The sequence below is a fragment of the Megascapheus bottae genome, chromosome 3 (assembly GCF_031878675.1).
Source record: "Megascapheus bottae isolate mThoBot1 chromosome 3, mThoBot2.hap1, whole genome shotgun sequence".
NCBI classification, from domain to species: Eukaryota; Metazoa; Chordata; class Mammalia; order Rodentia; family Geomyidae; genus Megascapheus; species Megascapheus bottae.
Genome location: NC_143511.1, coordinates 3,341,035 through 3,357,907, shown reverse-complemented (window position 1 = coordinate 3,357,907; position 16,873 = coordinate 3,341,035). Strand labels below are relative to the sequence as shown.

General features: G+C 46.1%; 1 protein-coding gene across 1 annotated transcript in view; it reads right to left on the bottom strand.

Annotated features, from left to right (window-relative positions):
* Positions 1-13,129: 13,129 nt before the first annotated feature.
* LOC150064812 (spermatogenesis-associated protein 31D1-like) overlaps positions 13,130-16,873 on the bottom strand; it is a 27,935-nt gene continuing 24,191 nt past the window's right edge. The window contains exons 4-5 of the mRNA XM_090329119.1: positions 13,440-13,720; positions 13,130-13,232 (exon numbers count right to left, since the gene is read on the bottom strand). Of these exons, the coding sequence (XP_090185245.1) occupies positions 13,130-13,232; positions 13,440-13,720 (384 nt within the window). The remainder of the gene's footprint in view (positions 13,233-13,439; positions 13,721-16,873) is intronic.

Genomic DNA, 16,873 nt, shown 5'->3' with positions numbered 1-16,873 from the left:
GACTCAATATGACTCTTCAGAAAAGAGAAACCATTTTCCATGTTCTGGATCTTATGGCTGCCTGAGGCATCTGAGCCCCTACAGGGCAGGGGCTCATCAATACCCCCTGGGCTGCATCACAGTGCAAGGCAGAGTCACAGAGGCTTCTGAGGGTGGGGGAGGGGCAGTGTGAAGAGGGATTGCCCACAGCTCCGCCCTCCCTTGCTATTTGCCAGTTGACCACTAGGGGGCAACCCTGTCATATATTCCGAATCATTTCCCCAGGAGGAATCTAGTTAATTTTGTCTGACCTGGTATATGCAAGTCCTGAAAGTGGAGTTTATGGAAATAGAAATGGCTCCCACAGAGCCCTGTGAGTCTTCTCTGTTACTGGATGATCTGATGGGATTTCAGGACTGATATGGAGACCCGGGATCTTGCTGGCCAGGTCCCGAGGGCCTCATAAGCTGTATCTGCCTACTTCAGGAGGCAATATGAGACTCTATTACAGAGCTATAATTATCAAAACAGCTTGGTACTGGCACAAGAGCAGGCCTGTAGACCAATGGAATAGAACTGAGGACCCAGATATTAAACCACAGACCTATGGCCACCTCATCTTTGACAAGGGAGCCAAAAAAATAGAAGGGAAGAAAGACAGCCTCTTCAACAAGTGGCGCTGGCAGAACTGGTTAAGCACCTACAGAAAACTAAAGTTGGATCCTTCTTTGTCACCCTGCACTAGAATTAACTCCAAATGGATCAAAGACCTCGAGGTAAAAGCCAACACACTGAAAACTTTACAAGAATTAATAGGAGGCACACTAGGCCTCCTTGGCACAGGGCAAAACTTTCTCAATAAGAACCAAGAAACACAACAAATCAGAGAAAGGCTGGATAAGTGGGACTGCATTAAACTTCTGTATAACAAAGGACATAGCTAATAAATTAACTAGAAAGCCTACAGAGTGGGAGAAGATCTTCACTAACCATACAATGGACAAAGGGCTCACATCTAAAATATATCAACAGCTCAAAAAAATTGAATCACTCCAAAACTAATCTCCAAAGTAACAACCATCCATTAAAAGATGGACCAAAGACTTAAAGAGAGTCTTCTCTGAAGAAACAATAATGGTCTATAGACACATGAAGAAATGCTAGAATATCTCTGGCCATAAAAGAAATGCAAATCAAAACAACTCTAAGATTCCACCTCACTCCAGTTAGAATAGCCAGGATCAAGAAAACTAATAACAACAGATGCTGGAGGGGATGTGGCCAGGAGGGATCACTACCACACTGTTGGTGGGAGTGCAAACTCGTTCAACCACTATGGAAAGTGGTATGGCAGACTAAACATAGAGTTTCCCTATGACACAGCAATTCCACTTCTTGGCATTTACCCAGTCATCCACAAGCAAGGGCATACTAAATCCACTAGCTCAATGATGTTCATTGCAGCACTATTTGGAACCAACCCAGATGTCCCTCAGCTGATGAGTGAATCAACAAGATGTGCTATTTATACAGAATGGAATTCTATGCTGCTGTCAAAAAGAATGACATCGCCCCATTTGCAAGGAAATGGAAAGGCTTAGAAAAAATCATATTAAGTGAAGTAAGCCAGACTCAAAGGAACATAGGCCCAATAGTCTCCGTCATTTGTCATAATCAATAGAAACTTTGGGCTCTCCTAGCAGAGATTTACAACAGAACAAAACCTAGAGACCTTAGGCCAAATAGTATGACACTAAATGTAAAGACCTCTGGGATAAGGAAACAAAAGCCATATAATGAGTGATTGTTGTCCGTAATGTACGATGTTAGTGCTCATCTCTTTTGCCATCCCTTGGTTATCTCATATTGTTACAATATTTCACCTTGTTATCTGATGTAATATACTTAATTGGTTATTTGAAATTGGATAGTGAAGGGGGGGAATCAAGATGCGTGGTGGGGGGAGTGGGAGAGGGTGGGTGGGAAATGGGGACCATGTCATGAGAAAAGGTATCAATGTTTGTGAAGTTATGCACCTTCTTCTGGTGAATATAATGTAACCCTCCTATTAATCACAATAAAAATTATTTAAGAAAAAGCTGTCCAACTATCCAAAGTGATTATTTGTACTATTTTCTATGCTCATCATCAACATGTGTGTTCTGTATTTTTCTCTGCTACAGTGGGATGATCAGACCTTCATGGTTTCAGTATGTACTAGTTGGCACCACAGCTTTGGGGCCTGTAACAATACAGGACAACCTAGTGGAAGTGAGCCTGCTAACTCCCAGCAGCTGTGTGACAACGACAGAGAGGGAAGGGAGCCCCAGTATCTCCTGCATGGGCACACCCCAATAACATAACATCCTTCCACCAAGCCCATATCTCAAGGATCCCACCCCATTCCACTAGCACCTTAAGTCTTTGTGGGATACTCATCCCAGTCTAGCACCTGTGATCTTAACAAGAGCCTCCCCTAATGACTACTGATGCTACATCTTTCCATGTCCTAATTTAGCAATCATATGCCATATCGCATAAAGCGACTGTTCAAAAAAGCACTAGTTCAAAAAAGTAAGATGGGGCTCATCTCCTAGTATGCACATACTAGGCAGCTTCTTCACCACCGAGCCCCAACTTCTGCCTTTTCTAATCTGGCCTCAGCAAGTGCTTAGGGCCTCAATCCACAATACCAGAGAAAAGAAATCCTTATTCACTTTTGGTACACATGTTCATCCAGGTACACAGATGTAGACATATTGCCGATACGTTCTCTATAGTCTGTCCTTTTGTTAGCTCCCTTTGAAAGCAAACTAAAGTCCAATGCATTCTATTTTTCCCAAATATAATTAATTCATGCTCTATGTCCTTGACAAACTTCAGCTTTCAGAATTCTGGCTTTTCTCTATAGCCCACATGCCATTTGGAGTTTATTTGGTGTGGAAGCTGCAGTTTGGCCTCATCTCCTTCCACACAGATGTTCTGTGTTGTACCACCTTTTGGAGTGATCCTCGATCTTTCACTGAATTATTACACTTTGGATTTAAAAAGAATTCTTCAACTACTTCTGAATTTTCCATTCTGTTGTATGCATTTACCTGTCATTGTCCCTAGCACTTTGTAACATTTCTTGAATTTCATCCTTTTCAAAATTATCCTGTCCATTCCAGGTCTTACACACATCTATAGAAACTTTAGAAATTAGTTTGCTAATTTCTAAAATCCTGATAGGACATGGCATGCCAGGATACCCTGGCAGTTCACTACATGAATATGGTGCCTGTAATACCTTCGAGGCAGATCTAGTCTGTGCACAGCTGCTAAAACTCTTGAGATCCCCAGTGGTATTTGGTGTGTGTTGCTGCTGAGCTAGCTGATGAGTGGCAGCCCATAGAAACCTCAGTTTGGGGCTTGTACCCAGAAAGCCAAAAGCTGCATCAAAAGTTTGGGGCTTTCAAATAATGAGTGATTGTTGTCCTTAATGTACTATGTTATCCCTCATCTCTTGCTGTCCCTTGGTTATCTCATATTGTTACAGCATTTTACCTTAATATCTGATATATTGTATATATGCTTATTTGGTTATTTGAAATCGGATAGGGAAGGGGAGGAAACAAGATGAGGGGCAGGGGTGGGGGAAGGGAAATGGGGACCAAGACATGAGAAAGGGTATCAATGTTTGTGAAGTAATGTACCTTCCATCTCGTGAATATAATGTAACCCTTCTAATAATTACAATAAAAGATATATGGGGGAAAAAGGTTGGGGCTTTGCTCCTGGAGAAACAGAGGTCAAGGCAGTGTTGATCATCAGTGGCGAATCATGTAACTGCTCAGGCCTACATGATAAAGTCACGGTGGAAAAAAAAAAACCAGGGTTTCACAGCACTCCGACAGGGCTCTGAGATAAAGGAGAGTACTGACAAAGGAGTTGCTATTGATTGAATCAGTTTATGAATACATTCCATCTTGATCAATGCCATCCCTTTCAACATTCTCACCACCCTTCCCAGTCCACCAACCCCTCTTTCCCTTACATGTTTTATGAATTAATTTTTTTGCCATGTAACAAACAATGCATCTTGATCTGGATCACCATTTCAACAGCTTCTTTCAACCCATCCCCTTCCCTTAATTTGTACCTTATTTGTACCTATCAATCTACAAATACACTGGGTGGTAAGCAATGGGTTACAAATGAATTAACTTGAGTGTAATAGACTTTATGGAGAGCACAAATTATACAATTCCTTTAAAAGACTAAACCAAAGTCAACAAAGTACCAGGAAATGAGTACTTGCAAGAGGGGAAGATGGAGCCAAGGAAAGATGGATATTTCATGGTTTTGATGCTATTATAAACTGGATGTCCTTTCAGTGGCCTACTGCTATTATCTGGAAATGCAACCTATTTTGTCCATTGTCCCTGGTTCCGGTGACTCCGTTAACCTTGTTAATTAGTGCAAATAACTATTGATACCTGGAGAATTCCTTCATAATTTTGTATTCTCTAAATAGAGACACTTTTACATCTGGTCTGTCCTGACTTTCTTTCTCCTACCTGAATTCACAGGTGAGGATGCTCAGAACACTTTTGTCTCATCCTCAATGCCAGAGCAGCAGTCAGTCTTAAATTCAGTATTGTAGTCATTGTATGTTTTATAAAAAGAAAAAAAACCTTGTGGCTCACACCAGTAATCTTGGCTATGTAGGAGTCTGAGATCTAAGGATTGGAGGTTGAAATGAGGCTCTGTAAGAAGTCTGCGAAGCTATTATTTCCAATTAACCACTATAAGCAAAAATAAAGTGGAGGTTAAGTTGTACCAGCCTTGAACAAAAAAGCTAATAAAGGACAGTACCCAGGCCCTGAGTTCAGGCACAAGTACTGGGAATCAATCACGTATGGAGTTTCCCTTCTTTCCTATATGCTGAGATTTCAATGATAACGGAGGAGCCTTTTGCTTAAACTGTGATCTATGTGTATGTCCTTGCCTTATTCTACTAAAATAACTAATTTTCCTGTAGATCAGCAGCTGCAATCCTGTCCTAGATAAAGGGCCCTGTCTCATCTTTCCCAGGGACCTGTCTGTACTCTTCCTCAAGACCCCACATAACCTTGTTCAGCTAATAGCGCTCTCTGTTCTTCTACTTTCCATACTTGTCACTCTCCAGACAAACCACACCAGGAGACCAAGTTCATCATATGGCCACTGTCCATGTTTGCCCTACACTTGAAATCTTTCAGTAACACCCAAACCCCTGAAGATCAAAAGGGCCCCAAGCTAACACAAGGCCTCTGCTGTCCCATGTCACAGCACTCATATATACCCACTGCCATTCTCCACTGACTCTCAATGTCAAGCCCAAGCTCCCCCAAGCCACATGACCTTGGGTTCAGGATACATCACAGCCTGGGACAGTCATGAGAGGGACAGTCCAAAGCCTCTTCCTCGTGCTTTACTCTGACCCACTCACTTATCTGCCTCTACCTCCCCTAATCCTCTGGATTTCTTAGCTATCAGAAATCCAAATTGTAAAGATGACCATTGTCAATTGTGGGAAACAATGTTAGGTCAGAGTACAGTTCCCACCTTAGAGCTGAGGAAACAGAGCCCTCTAGGAAGTCAGAGCCTTGTCCACAGAGAAGAGCCACACTTCAACTATCTTTCTGCCCTGGACCCCAGAGACAAGGATCCCTAAAATGGGGAGGGAATGTGCTATGCCACTGTAGGCAGACTCCAGGACAAAGATCACTCACTCTAGTCAGCCAAACCTCTGAATTTAGCTGCAAGTCCCTTATGGGTAAGCAGTGGGGCTGAAGGAGGCCTACAAAAGGTGGCCACAAAACTTCCTTAAAAAGCCACACTGGCCAGGTGCTAGTGGCTCATGCCTATAACCCAAACTCAGGAGGCTGAGATCTGAGCATGGTGGCTCAAAGCCACCCTGAGCAGGAAAAGTGAGATTCTTATCTTCAATTAACCACCAGAAGTGGCACTGTACTTTAAGTGGCAGAGTGCTGGCTTTGAGTAATAGAACTCAGAAACAGTGCCCAGACCTCAGGTTCAAGCATCACAACCACAAAAGGGGCCAGATCACAAAGGGAGCAGAGTTCTGCCTAGTGGTAGTCATACTTCAGAACCTAGAATACTGGATCAGACTATCCTGAATGATTGGCAAGGCCTAAAAAGACTCAAACTGAATGGTAGCTCCTTTGACAACTAAAGATAATACAATCATATGTAGAAAGAAAAACAGCCAGGCACCAGTGGCCCACACCTGTAATCCTAGAGACTCAGAAGGCTGAGAAATGAGGATTGTGGTTTAGAGCCAGGTCAGGGAGGAAAGACCTTAAGACTCATATATTCAATTTACCACCAAAAAAGCTGGAAGCAGAGCTGTGGCTCAAGTGGTAGATTGCCAGCCTTAAAGGAAAAAAAAAATCTAAGGTAGATTGCCCAATCCATGAATTTAAGCCCTAGTACTGACACATGTACACCCCCCACCCCTACCCTCTGCTCCCAATCACGGCCACACTCCCAGGCGGCTCATGCAGCTACTTTAGGAGTGGGTCCCTGAACTACCTAGACATGACTTCCCAACCTACTAATGTGTAACTTCTCCTGTAGGGACACAAGCCACAGCAGAGTGCCCAATGCTTCTCTGCTCCAAAAACCCCTTACACCAATTTCCAGCACCACCTTCAACCTCACTAGGCATAGGCTTCTTCAAGTCACTTTCTTGCACAGAAGGTTCCAATAGGTGTCCCCAAACTGCCAACCTCCCACCAGCCCCCCACCCCCACCACAAAAATGCAAGAAGGGTAAAAAAAATCTGTTTTTCTCCAAACTCCATGCGGCATGTTTTGGGAGTACGTAGGACTTATACTATATTACCTAGGCTGGCATGAGAATCCTGGGCTCAAGCAGTCCTCTTGCTTAAGCCTCCTAAGTAGCTGGGACTACAGATATACCACCTTAGAGTGGAAACCTTTTTATTCCACTTCTTGATACTGTTACAAGAAGCCCATGTCATCTGAACTCAGGGCCTGACACAGGCTATGCATATGACCTGGTTTCCCACAAGCTCAAGATGATTCCTGTGAGACTAAATTTAGTAGGTCTGCCTTACCACTGGGAAGAATAGAACATGGGAGTAGAACCCAAACCTACTGAGTTCAAGCCTCACCAGACAGCAAGTAGGACAGGGTACACTGCACAAGGAGACAAGCATACAGCACTGAGGCTTCCAAAATACTAGGCTCCCCACAGTGAGCTGCAAAACTGTAGTACAATAGGTGAATCACCGGAGAATCTTTCCTAAACAGAAGCCACACCGCAAGGAGCATCCAAACTCCCTCCACCTCCCAGAAAACCTATTCAGGCCATGAAGGATTTCCTTAGGACAGGATGTGACCCTGCCAGCTCATCACAGCAGGACCCAGGAGCAGGCCACAGAAGCAGGGTAGCAGGTGGCAGAGGGGAGGAAGGAAGTATGCCATCATCTGCAGAAACCTCATCCCCTGGAGGAGGTCTCATCACCTTGGGAGGGCACTAACACCTAGGAGTCTCTATATGAGAAATCATACTATTTTTAAAAAATTGCGGCCAGTGTCAATGTTTGGGCTAGTTAATTTGACATAAAGTTTCCCATACATTTCTCCCCTGTCCACCTTGAAACCACAATCCTCATATCCTTTGTTCTCAGTCTCCTGAGTAACTAGAGATTACAGACAGATGCTGCCAGAACCTAGCAGATATACTTTCCTCAATGAAAAAGCATGGGCAAAATCCAGCTCCTTCCTCCTACTCATAGGCAACCCCATGTGGAGCCTAGACCAGAACAAACAGGAGAAGGGCACAAGAAATGATGTTGCACACAGCCACCTAAGAATCAGCCATGCTTACATCAGAGACCTTGAGCATAGAAATACTTGCAGAGAGAGTCTTCTCTGAAGAAAAAATAAGAATGGCCTATAGATACATGAAGAAATGACTTCTCTGGCCATAAAAGAAATGCAAATCAAAACAACTCTTAAGATTCCACCTCACTCCAGTTAGAATGGCCAGGATCAAGAAAACTAATAACAACAGATGCTGGAGGGGATGTGGCCAGGAGGGATCACCACTACACTGTTGGTGGGAGTGCAAACTCATTCAACCACTATGGAAAGCAGTATGGCAGTTCCTCAAAAGACTAAACATAGAGCTCCCCTATGACCCAGCAATTCCACTACTTGGCATTTACCCAATCGTCCACAAACAAGGACATATTAAATCCACAAGCACAACGATGTTCATTGCAGCAATATTTACCATAGCAAAGACATGGACAAACCCCAATGCCCCTCTTGTTGATGAGGATCAACAAGATGTGGTATTTATACACAATGGAATTCTATGCTGCTGTCAGAAAGAATGACATCGCCCTATTTGTAAGGAAACGGAAAGACAGAAAAAATCATATTAAGCGAAGTGAGCCAGACTCAAAGGAACATAGGCTCAATGGTTTCCCTCATTTGTCATAATCAGCAGAAACCTTGGGCTCTCCTAGCAGAGATTTACAATAGAGCAAAACCTAGATACATAAGGCCATGTAGTATGAGGCTAAATGGAAGGATCTACAGGATATAGAAACAAAAGCCATGTAATGAGTGATTATTGTCCTTAATGTACTAAGCATCTCTCATCTCTTTTGCTGTCCCTTGGTTATCTCATATTGTTACAGAATTTCACCTTATTATCTGATATATGCGTTTATCTGTATATCTGTATATATGTTTATCTGGTTATTTGAAATTGGATAGGGAAGGGGAAAAACAAGATGTGGAGGGGGGTGGGGGAAAGGAAATGGAGACTAAGACATGAGAAAGGGTATCAATGTTTGGAAGTAATGCACCATCTGTCTGGTGAATATAATGTAACCCTTCTATTAATTACAATAAAAATATATGAAAAAGAGAAACTGTTGCAGAGGAGTAAGAAAGAGCAAGTTCCAACTGACCATGGAAGCCTATGCCACTCTGGTCAGAGCAGCAGCTCCTAGCGCCTGATGCCCCGTGCTATGGGGCAGACACTGGGCACATCAGCATGCCATCTATTCAACAGGGCTGGTCCAGACAGGCACACACAGCCTGTACTCTTCCTAACAAGGCCTAGAGGTTTCTCATCAGACCAGAGTGGCCCCAGTTGCAGAAGGGACACCTAGTTAACTCCCACAGAGAAGAGGAGGAAGCCCCAGCAACAGCCTGCTGGGATAGACTCCATTAGCCTCAGTTCTGCAGGTGGAGTTCAGAGGGGAACAGTCACCCAGGCGGCACCCTGTGACCTCTCAAGGCAAAAAGAAAATCAAGGGGTATTGCCAAGGGATGGAGAACTGAAGCCAGTTCTGCGATGGAGAGGTAGTAGACAGTCTCAGTCCTCGCCTCCTTTACCAGAGCAGCAAGAAAAATAACCAAGAAGCTGGAAGTCTTAAATCCTGAGCACAGAAAACAAACTCCATGGGCCTGGGCCCACACTCAATGGCTCATCCAGAAGGATGAGTGCTCCACCTCCCTGAGACCTGGAGCATGGAAAGTGGCCCATGTGTAGATCTTGGTGGAAAGGCAGGCAAAGCCTACACTGTATAACATAAACAGTGGCCCCCAAAAGGACAAAACAGTAGACTGAAGGGATAGGTTATGAGAACTGGCCCTGTGCTATGTCACACTACCAGCACTTAAGGGCAGGCCATCAACAGCTCCAACCAACAGGCCACTCTGCATCCCTCTACCTATCTGCTGTCAATCAGCACGTCTGTTAAAGGGACCAGAGTGGAACAAGAAAGCTTGTCTGTGATGGGATTTAGTCCTAAACTCAGTGCACCCCCACTGATTACCATTATCTAAAAGGAATGACTATCTTCCAAAGCAATAATTCCTCAGCACACAGAGTACAGGGCAGACACTGGCTCACCTCTGTGGGAATTTTCCACAAAGGTGTTAAGACTTGAACAAGTTAAATAACTCAGCTCTATTTTCCTCTTGCTGTCGAAGCCCCATGATATACTTGGACAGTGTGGCGCAAAAGCTTCTGTTCCCTTTCAGATAGGAAAAAAAAATACAAATGAGGAGGTGAAGGTCCCTGCCAGAGGCAGAACCACAGCAGAAGGGGGCTTCCACCAAAGGGGTGAAGTCAGGGCAGCAGCTCATCTACTTTGGGTGTAAGCCAAGGTCTAGACTTAATACCAAAGACAAATTTCTGCAACCTCATGGCAAGCTAAGGACCAGCAAGACTAAAGGACTAGGTAAGGGGCATCACTGCCCATTTACATGCTGGCCCATACTCCAGAAATCTAAGCCTCACTGCTCCTTTGGAATTGAAGCAGTGCGTGAGGATCATGGGCACTGGATCAGCACAGGACTACAACCACTGCTTCTAAGTTTATAGTAGGCACAGGGTGGGTAACTTTCCAAAGCCAGTGGTCTTACATCACTACATGGCAGATCTGATCTAAGCACTTAGTGTGAGCAGATGCTGTTACTACTCCTCACTGTGCACACAGAACAGATGTCACACAGCCAGCAAGCATTCCTGGAATACTTCAATGATGTTAGAGCCCTAAATCTTTCCAAAATCCATTTCAAAACAAACCATACTATATGCAAAGAAACAGAAAGGCACTTGATGTGGAGCTGTTTTGGCTCCTGATATGCCAGCTGTCTGTGAGGCACAGTACAAGTGGTCAGAGGCTTTATGGTAACCGCAAGCCTTTAGCTATCCTGAAAAAATAGATACTTCACCACCCAAATAGGGGCATCTCAGGAAGTGGCAGTGAGGTGGTAACAGCTGACAAGGGCCAACATGGTAGACAGCTGTCTACTAGCTGTCTTCCAGACTGGGACAGGATTCATGAACATTAGCCTGGTGTAGGCTGGGCACAGCAGAGTCACCAGTGAGAAGCAGTAGGAAAGTCAGATGGCCCCCTGCTGAAGCCAGCAGGCCTAGTGCAGTGCCAGCTTGCTGTACACTGGATGAGAGGAGGCTTCTCTGATCCTCAGTTTCCTCCATACTCACAAGGCAACTTTTCATGCACATCTACCCGCAGAGCACCAGCCAAGTGCCAGCAGAGGCTGGGAGAAGAAACACAGTAGTCCACCACATCTCTCTCACAGATGTCTTGTGCCTTTCTTTCCCTGTGCCAGGTCTCTGCTGATGCTAGGACAACCGCACACATTTAGCAGCCTCAATAATCCAGTCTTTTACTGCCGCACTTGAGAAATCTAAACTGAGTCTCACTGGGCCAAACAAGGTACCAGATTGGCTGTGATACTTCTGGAAGCCCCAGAGAGGACCCATCTTCTACTTTCCAGCAGTAAGAGGCACCTATATCCCTAGACTCAGGGACTCTTCCCACTATACTCACAGTTGGCAGAAGCTGGGGCAGGCCTTCCTCCCTACCCCCCTGAGGCCACCGGCCCACCCAGACAACCCAGGATCATAACTGGTCACAACTCAGCCAACAGGCAAATTCACAGTCATACATTCCCAGGTTCACCAGTACAGCAGCAGCCAAACTTCAGGTAAGCAAATTTTGCATGTGACTAAAGTGACCACAGTCACGTGGTCAGAAGGCAGCCCCACAGGTTCAGCTCACTCACTTTACCCTCACCTACTTTTCCAATTCCAGGTCAACCAGAGGTTTCTGCAGCTTCTCCTGGTGGCCCAGCTTCCGTGTGAGGAGCCCATCAGTCTCTCCCTCATCTTCCTGCAGGACTGGCAATAGTCACACCAATTGCCACACTCTGGGAAGGAACCTAGGGTTCCCAATGCACCTGGAGGCAGCTCAGCCACACCAGGGTGCATTTTTCTTGTCAGTTCAGCTCCCAATCCACCCTGGGCAGCCACAGCAGCTCAGACTTCATGTTCCTCATGACAACTTTGCCCTGCTCTTTCCTCCAGGCACAATTTCTGCTTCAGGTCCTGTGGGAGGCAAGCACAGAGAACAAGGGACAGTAAGCAGTAGGAGATGGGAAAACCACCTCTGCAAGTAGAGACACCAAGAGGCTGAGATCTGAAGATTACAATTGGCAAAAAGAATGTAGAGCTGTGACTCAAGTAATATAGAGCAAAAAAAGCTAAGCAGAAACAAGAGGCCCCCAGTTTAAGCACCAATATCAGCACATGTTCACACACACACATGTGCCCTCACGCGCATGTGCACACGCATGCACACACATACATACAATCAATAAATCAATCAAAGCAGAAAGTCACAGGATAGATCATCTGGGAAGGCACACACGAGTGCTACCCTCCAAAAAACCTATGCAGTTCACTCAGTCACAATAATTCACATGGACTTAGCTCTCAGAGGACAGAAGTATTAAGACATGGCCAGCAAGGACCTTGTCCAGCTGGATTCAGGAAAACACTCAGGCACTGGGGGATCCTGTCATAGGCAGCTGGGTCCACAGCTTCACAGTGCGGAGAGCCATAAACTGCATGCAGCCACAGAGGCTTCTCTGAGTCCTACCTCTTCCCTCTTTGTTTTACTGAGGATATGCACAGATCCCCTCTAGCATATAGCAGAGCACAGAGCTAGGAACCTAGAGCCCAAAGCAATCAGTGCAGGGCATGAGCCAACTTCCATAAGAGCTGGTCACAACCTGTGTCTCTTCTCAATGTTCATTCAGTAGACAGATGAACAACTTCAAGATATTCCTGGAGCTGCAGAAGGAAAAATAACCTGCAGAAGGAAAAATAGCCTATCAAGTGGAGAAAGCTTGTAGAGATGGAATGGATGTGAAGCAGCCAGGCTCACTCCCCAAAAGCACTCTCTCAGTTCCCAGTGCTCTTCAGCACCCCACCAAGGGACAGGAAAGGTCAGGTGGGGAGTTGGGTCATCTAGTTGCCACCAGTGCTAACAGTTGGTGTGTTTCCAAAACACACAGATGAAGCAAAACCTTCCCCTGGCGGCCGAGCAGGCGAGTGCCTGGGACGCCCCAGACCCCGCCAAGGGGCCCGGGCCCGGATCGGGTCTCCAGGAAACACCAGGCCAAGAGCCGGGGTCGGAACTGCGGGGCAGCACCGGGCCAGAGGCGGGATCCGGCCGGGGTCTAGGGGCGACAGGGGGCGCGCGGCCGCGGGCAGGGCAGTGTCTCACGACTCCTCAGGACTAGGACCGAAGGCCGGCTGGGGTCCCGGGGCAGACCTGGAGGAGGGGCCGAGGGTTCGGTGAATGGTCCCGGGGAGCCTGCGATAAGGAACCGCGAGGTATCCTGGGGTGTGGAGGCAGAGGCAGCCCGGAGCCACAGTCGCCTCAGCCGCCGCTCCAGAGCTCCGTGCCGCGGACTTCCTCTGCCCCGCCCCGCCCCGCCCGCTCCGCCCCGCCCCGCCCCGCCCCTCCCGGCCCCGCCCCGCCCCGCCCACCGGGCTCTCGATTCGCGCTTGCGCCCTGCGAGAACCAGAAGTAACCAATTACTTGCCTGATGGCCTTAGTCCCAGCGAGTTTCCAGCGGGAGCGGCGCGGGGTTGGGGGGTGGGGGGAACGGACAGGGTCTGGGGCAGCAGCCCGAGGCAAAGGGCCAAAGGCAGGCTGAGGTCTCTGGCAGCCCGGGAAGCGCGGCCGAGAGCCGGCCTGGGCCTCCGGGAGGAGGGAACGAGGCCCGTCCCGCATCTCCAGATAGCCCGGAGTGTCGGGACTGACCAGGCAGAGCTGGAATCCACACAGGGTTTGGAGGAACCGGAGGAACCGAGAGACGGTAGTCTAGGAACATCCGGGAAGAAGGGCTGCTCTTGGTCCTGAGGTAGCCCAGGGTAAGGCCAGCTGTAATAAAACTCCTTTGTCACCTCTGACCAATGCCTCTGTAGAATTTTCTCAACTCCAAGGTCAGTTCAGCTGACTGGGTCTAGTCTTAAGGTGGCCCCCAGGGCGCTCTCAGGATCCTGCTCCTGGCCAATCAGTCACCTCAGCTTCAGGAACGCCCCGCCCCCAGGCTCAGCACTGCCTTGGCTACCACTTTGGATTTTCCTTAGCTCTGTTCCCATCCATGGGTCTGGCGATTCTGGCTTGTGTCTTCTCAGCCTCAAAAATAAAATAAAAACCTGCTGGGAACAACTGATGATATGCAAGAAGGAACAGAAGAACTTTCACCTGGCTTCTAGAGCTGCAGGCTGACCCAGATCTGGCTGGGGCGGAGACTTGGAATCAAAGGCCTGATGGTTGGGTGACAGGTACCCCCTGCCTGCTGGGTTCAGCCCCAGCTCTCAGCCTGCTAATACCACCAGTTCCACAGGTGGAAGTGTTAGGTCTGCTGGAGGAAAGGGCCACTTTTTCTAAGGGAGTGTGTACATAGATTTCCCCCTTGCTGCTTTGCTTTCCATGTAGAAAGTCACCTTCTCTCGGTGACCTGTACACATTGGGGCAGTGTCCTTCCCTTTCTCTGAGGTCGCATCCTGGGCTGCCCTACTCATGCCTCCTACAGACTTGTGAGAGGTTCCCAGACCCTGAGTGCACATCTGCATCCACTGTGGTCACACTTCCTCCCGGCCCACTCTCTATATGAACCCCAGTTCCTCCAGATGTTAACCCCCTTTTTCTCACAGCTTCCACCCAGTATGGGCCAGTAGTTCAGATATAACTTTTCTCTGCCTGAACCACATGGTAGTTCCTTTATGTCAAAACTTTACAACTGATGGCAAAGACACACAGGAGGGGCCGTGCCAGCTGCTTGCTTTTTTTTTTTTTTTTTTTGAGGGCTAATTCCCATCCTGACCCTACCTTACAAACCAAACTGCCACAGGAACTCTGCCAAGGACTTCCTGCTTTTATCATTGCTGGCCTTGCATTCCTGACATGGGTCTCCTACCACCCCTCTTCCCCCTCTGATGAGTGCTACTCTGAGCCCCTGTCTCTCTAGATGTGGTGTTATGCCACAGCATTCCTATGTCTCCTTGGTCTGTCAGGATGCCTGAATACAGAATCTGACCCTCATTCTGAAAGAGGCATTATGGGTGGATAGCCTTCCATGCCTAAGCTCTTTACACTCAGCAGACTCCATCCCCAAGTCTCTCCCTCAGATGGAGTGCTGCCAGTCACACCAGAGGTAAGACACTCCCCTGGGATGCGCTCCTGCCCTCTCTAGATGTCCTCTCACTAACGGAATCCATAAAGCCAAAGTGCCTTGTATTTTATTGCAATAAGGCCTAGTGAAAATGTAAGACTGCCAGTCTCCATGGCCAAAAACCAGAACTTTTGATTATAATATTCTCAGAGATCCAGACAACTTTTGCTGTCCCAATGGTAAATAGCTAGATGTTCTATACATTCATGCTTTCCTTGCTTTCTGTGCTTGTCCTTCCCCCTGCCAATCTTGTATGATTTCCCTATGCCCTGGGTTTACGGGCTGCCCATCCATGCCAAGTCACTGGAGAGCCTGGAGATTACCCAGAAATCTAATGAAAATCCAGCTAAATTTCTCCATCACTTCATGGTGGCACTTCAGCACTATGCTAACAAGGAGGGGATGGTTATTCTTAAAGCTCATTTTACCTTTAAAAATAATGGCATTCGCTGGGAAATGGATGAAATTAGAGCGAATCATGTTGAGTGAGACAAATCAAGACCAAAGGAAGAAAAGGCACATGATATCCTTAATATGTGGATATTAGATCCAAACAGTACAAGAGCGAGGACTCAATATTCGGGTACTCAAGGTCATGGACATAGACATACAAATCAATGATGAGATATACACTCTATAGACATTATGTTATATTATATAGATCGCCCAAGCCAAGAGTTCAAGTCCCACAAACAACATTTAAAAAGGGATTTTTATTTCTTTTCTTTTCTTTTTCTTTCTTTCTTTCTTTTTTTTTTTTTTGGTCATGGGGCTTGAACTCTGGCCTGTGCGCTGTCCCTGAACTCTTCAGCTCAAAGCTACCATCCTACCCTTGAGCCACAGCCCCACTTCCCATTTTCTAGTGATTAACTGGAGGTAAGAATATCATGGCTTTGTATTGCCCGGGATGGCTTTGAACCTTGATCCTCAGATTTCAGCCTCCTGAGTAGTTGGATTGATTACAGGTGTGAGTCACCACGCCCAGCTAAAATTTTTATTTCTATTGTAATTGAACTATATTTTGAATGTGTATGTCTAGGACTAAAAGAAATAGAAAAAGGGAAAAAAATATAAACTACCATATAAGCTGCTGGGTTTGTTTTTGTTTTGTTTTGTTTTAGCAGTAGTGATTGTAGTATTTTTTCTCTCAGTATTAGCTTGTCATTGCATCATTTGTCTTGGATTCCTACTGATTAATGATTGGGTAATAGTTAAATTTCTTAAATTATTTTTTCTGTTCCATTTGTAGTTCCTAGAGGACCATTTTTTCTTTTTGCCAGTCCTTTGGCTTGAACTCAGAACCTGGGCACTGTCCTTGAGCTTTCTCAAGGCTAGCATTCTACCCTTGAGCCAAGCACTACTTCCGGCTTTTTCTGTGGTACCAAGGAATTGAACCTAGGGCTTTGTGCATGGTAGTCGAGCACTCTACCACTAGACCACATTCTTGGCCTCTAGAGTGACATTTTATAACCAGAAATCAAATACTTCTCTTTTAGCTTTTGAGAGATTAAATGGTATTGATAAGTAGCTAGGGTTTTTATTAGTATAGTTGTATAATCTGTACTACTTTAAAACTTTCATGATTCAGTTCTCTTTTAGGTGACAATGTCTGAATCAGGGACTATAATGGCTTTTCTTACCCATAATATATGAAGAGCAAAGGAGATTCTGATGAAGTTATTCAAGAGTGAAGGGTTTTTTGTTTGTTTTACAGCCTTGTTCTGAATCTTTGTATTCCTTAAACATTTAGCCTTGTAAAGAATCTGGAAAGAATGATACTAGGAGTAAGCATTATG